The sequence below is a fragment of the Etheostoma spectabile genome, chromosome 3 (genome assembly GCF_008692095.1).
Source record: "Etheostoma spectabile isolate EspeVRDwgs_2016 chromosome 3, UIUC_Espe_1.0, whole genome shotgun sequence".
NCBI classification, from domain to species: Eukaryota; Metazoa; Chordata; class Actinopteri; order Perciformes; family Percidae; genus Etheostoma; species Etheostoma spectabile.
In genome coordinates this window covers 23,096,433-23,099,734 of record NC_045735.1, presented here as the reverse complement: position 1 = coordinate 23,099,734, position 3,302 = coordinate 23,096,433, and the positions used below count along the sequence as shown (strand labels likewise).

Genomic DNA, 3,302 nt, shown 5'->3' with positions numbered 1-3,302 from the left:
CACACACACACACACACACACACAGCTGGCAGTGGCAGTCAAACAGAGCAGTCTCTGTCTCAGAGCTGGGGTGCTTGCCAATGCCAGCATCACAGAGCCCACTTTGTCGGCAGTGTGTGTTTGTGTCTGTATGCTTGTCTCAGTATACACTGGTGTGTGTTTCTGTCTTTCTATTCTCTCACCACAAATGCCAACTAAGAAGTCTGTACGGCTTTCTGTCTGGGATGCTGCTACTGTGTGTGTGTGTGCATGTGTGTGTGTCTGTGTGTGTGTGTGTAGCTGTATGAGCATGTGCATTATGCACTGGTATGTATATTTTCAGATAAGCATGTGTGTGTGTGTTTGTGTGTGTGTGTGTGTGTGTGTGTGTATGTGTGGGCTATGTATTTGTGTGTGAGCACAAGTGCTTAGCTGTGTGTGTCACTGGATTTGTCAGATGTGCAGACACAAGATTAGATTTGATGACAGGTGGCAGAACCAATGAGATGTACACAGAAACCTGAGTCAAAAGTCACATGCACACACACGCGCACACACACGCGCACACACACACACACACACATCTGTGCCACCTGTCAGAGCAAGACCATCAAGCAAGACAGATCATATAACAAACTTGGACAAGCGTAAGGTGTCAGTGTGTGCCTCCATATACTGTATGTTTTTCTGTGTTTGTGTGTGTGTATGTGTGAGTGTGGAGTGGAGAGTATTGTGTGTTTACTGCAATCATGCACTGATGTAGCTGTTGGGGAAGTCACATTTTTCACTCCACATTATGAACTCCAGGGGAAAAAATCAAATCTTGTTTTCTCTCCAGATGTCAGAAAGCATAAGGAGTGTTGCTGTAACTAGCTGAGTGAAACAGACAGCAGGCATATAGACACCAGTAATACAGTGGAGAAAAAAAAATGGAATACTGTCTAACACTTTTATTTGAATTGTTAAAAGGGTTCTGGTTTTAATCACAAAAAAACCCTTACTCTATGCTATGTTGCTTGTGGTTGTAGGTGGTGATAATGGTGTGTCATTATGGCGTGTTTGTACCTTATATTTGAGTCTTAAGATATGTCCAGGTCAGTGACGTATCCTCTTTCCTGTCTGTAGTAATCTCAGTGCCACATAAAGCCTAAAGCACTATCTCATAATCTAAAATGCTGAAGGGTCCTTTAGGTTCCAGATCAGTGTTAAATATCATTCTGTGCCCGCAGTCAGCTCAGTAGTTAGTTAAGTATTAATTAATCAGTTTTTTTTTTTTCATTTTTCCATTCTACCAATTAGGCTGTGTAGACTAAATTGTGAGCATAAATAATAGCATTTCTGCTAAAAACATTTCGGCTATTATTTCTAAATATGGTGAGGTTGGGTTACATGCCACAATTATTCTCTGATTACTACTCTTACAAAAGTGGGCAAAGAAACTGTGATTAGCAGTATAATATAATATATAATATAACCTGTTCGAGGATGCTCTGTAGTCTCTCAGGCTCCAGGTCAATTACATATTTTCTCTCCTGACGTCGGTCCAGGTCCTCTAAGAGTCGGCGGTATGCTGCCTCATTGAAGCTCTCCACACAGATGGCACTCACCTGGATAAACATACACACAAGAAATGTGTATAAGCATACAACAGCATGTAGGTAAAAGGACATGCATACAAACCACAAGCTTGTTAACAAATTGAGTTTGGAAGATTAACAACAAAAACAATAGTGCAATTATGTGCATGCACTGTATGTATGCTTCATAAGATCATGAATTCTTTTGCTGGCTTTTTTCCAGGAATGTGTGTGTTTGTGTGTGTCCTGACCTGCCATCCGTTCTGCCCCGCTCTCTCCATAATTGCCTGCAGTATTGCATAACCTAGACAACAGGGAGTAAGGGAAGGAAAAGGGAGAAAGACAAAATTAAAGCTCTACTAGGTTAGGGTGAATTCAATACTTTTTAGGCACCGGACAAATTGCTTCCTTAGTATTGAGTAAAGAAAAATGCCTCGTCATTCAAAGCCAAATTTCCATGCCAGAGCAAATCATTATTGTCAGTGAGTCAATAAGCATGTAACATACTTCTACCAAGATCTAATAATGCTGGTGATTGGCTGTCTAACGTTACACTCTACGTTGAGCACAGAATCAAGGCTCACAAAGTAGGATCTGAAAAATAGATGAAAATATTTGTGCCATAATGTGTAATGTCGTAATTTATTTTTGATAAATTGATTTTAGAAAATTGGTATCCAAAAAATAATCGTTCAGGTACTGGTATTGAAGTCCCGCTACTAGTATTGGTATTGGTACCTTTACCAGTATTGAACATATTGAACAATATCTAGCCCTATACTAGGTAGAAGCTGTATTTGGGACATGGAGTAATTATTATTTCTTGCAAAGTATTTCATTGCAGTAATGTGCAATACTTTCCAGCATAATAAGCATAATAAGCTTTACCAAAGCAACACCCTGTCTTGTCTTGTCTTGTGAAGCACTTAGCACCTAACAACAACAGTCTTCTCTTGAATATCACTGTATCAACCAGCCCAGAAAGCTTATCAGGACAAAGAGTTATGTGCCAAAACAATAGAAACATTTCCTTCAAACGACTCATTTCTTATTCAGTGGTGAACTAATCAACTCATATGAGAACACGCTGCCACCTCAATCAATTAATCAATTTTATAGCCTGGAAAAAAATATCTTTTGCTACACAATAATGGACTACAGGTTTGAGTAGGTTGAATATGCCTCTTGGCGTGATATTAAATGAGTTTCAAAGTTAATATGATCCCATGAGAAGCAGGTGGCAACACGAACGATAATAAATTAAGATATATTACATTAAACACTCTAGATGGGTCATAACAAGTGGAAAAACAACAATAATAAGAGACAACTCAATATCACAATGAAAGTCCTTTACAATATTGGCACACAGCCACTGCATATTTTTTTATCATAATGATTGTTGATATCTATCAAACCTCCACATATGTTGTTAACTGTGCTCTGAGCTAGAATTATTTTTTGTGGGAAATAAAATGAATATATCTCACAATTCACTCAAAGGCAAATTTGTGCACACAACGGAAATTACCGACCCACACAACCCACACATCTGCAGGACACAGTGACATGACACAACATCTGAAAAGAACACACACACACACTCACTGCAGTGTAACAGGTAACAGTGCCAAATTGTTACCTGTTTTTTTCTAATGTTTTGGAGGCAGCTATTGCTAGTGCTTGAGTTGAAAAAGCACATCTGAAACCTCAGTAATCACGGTGTGTGTGTGTATATGTGTGTGT

The 3,302-nt window shown here is 39.1% G+C and overlaps 1 protein-coding gene and 1 long non-coding RNA gene across 5 annotated transcripts in view; one reads left to right on the top strand and one right to left on the bottom strand.

Moving 5' to 3' along the window:
• gria4a (glutamate receptor, ionotropic, AMPA 4a) overlaps positions 1-3,302 on the bottom strand; it is a 111,019-nt gene that overhangs the window by 56,961 nt on the left and 50,756 nt on the right. For all 4 annotated transcript variants that reach the window (XM_032508759.1, XM_032508764.1, XM_032508744.1 and 1 more), the window contains exons 4-5: positions 1,808-1,860; positions 1,455-1,586 (exon numbers count right to left, since the gene is read on the bottom strand). In XM_032508759.1, coding sequence (XP_032364650.1) covers positions 1,455-1,586; positions 1,808-1,860 — 185 coding nt within the window. The remainder of the gene's footprint in view (positions 1-1,454; positions 1,587-1,807; positions 1,861-3,302) is intronic.
• Positions 2,031-3,302, top strand: part of LOC116679030 (uncharacterized) — a 2,804-nt gene continuing 1,532 nt past the window's right edge. Inside the window, exon 1 of the long non-coding RNA XR_004329433.1 lies at positions 2,031-2,042. This is a non-coding gene — a long non-coding RNA (uncharacterized LOC116679030). The remainder of the gene's footprint in view (positions 2,043-3,302) is intronic.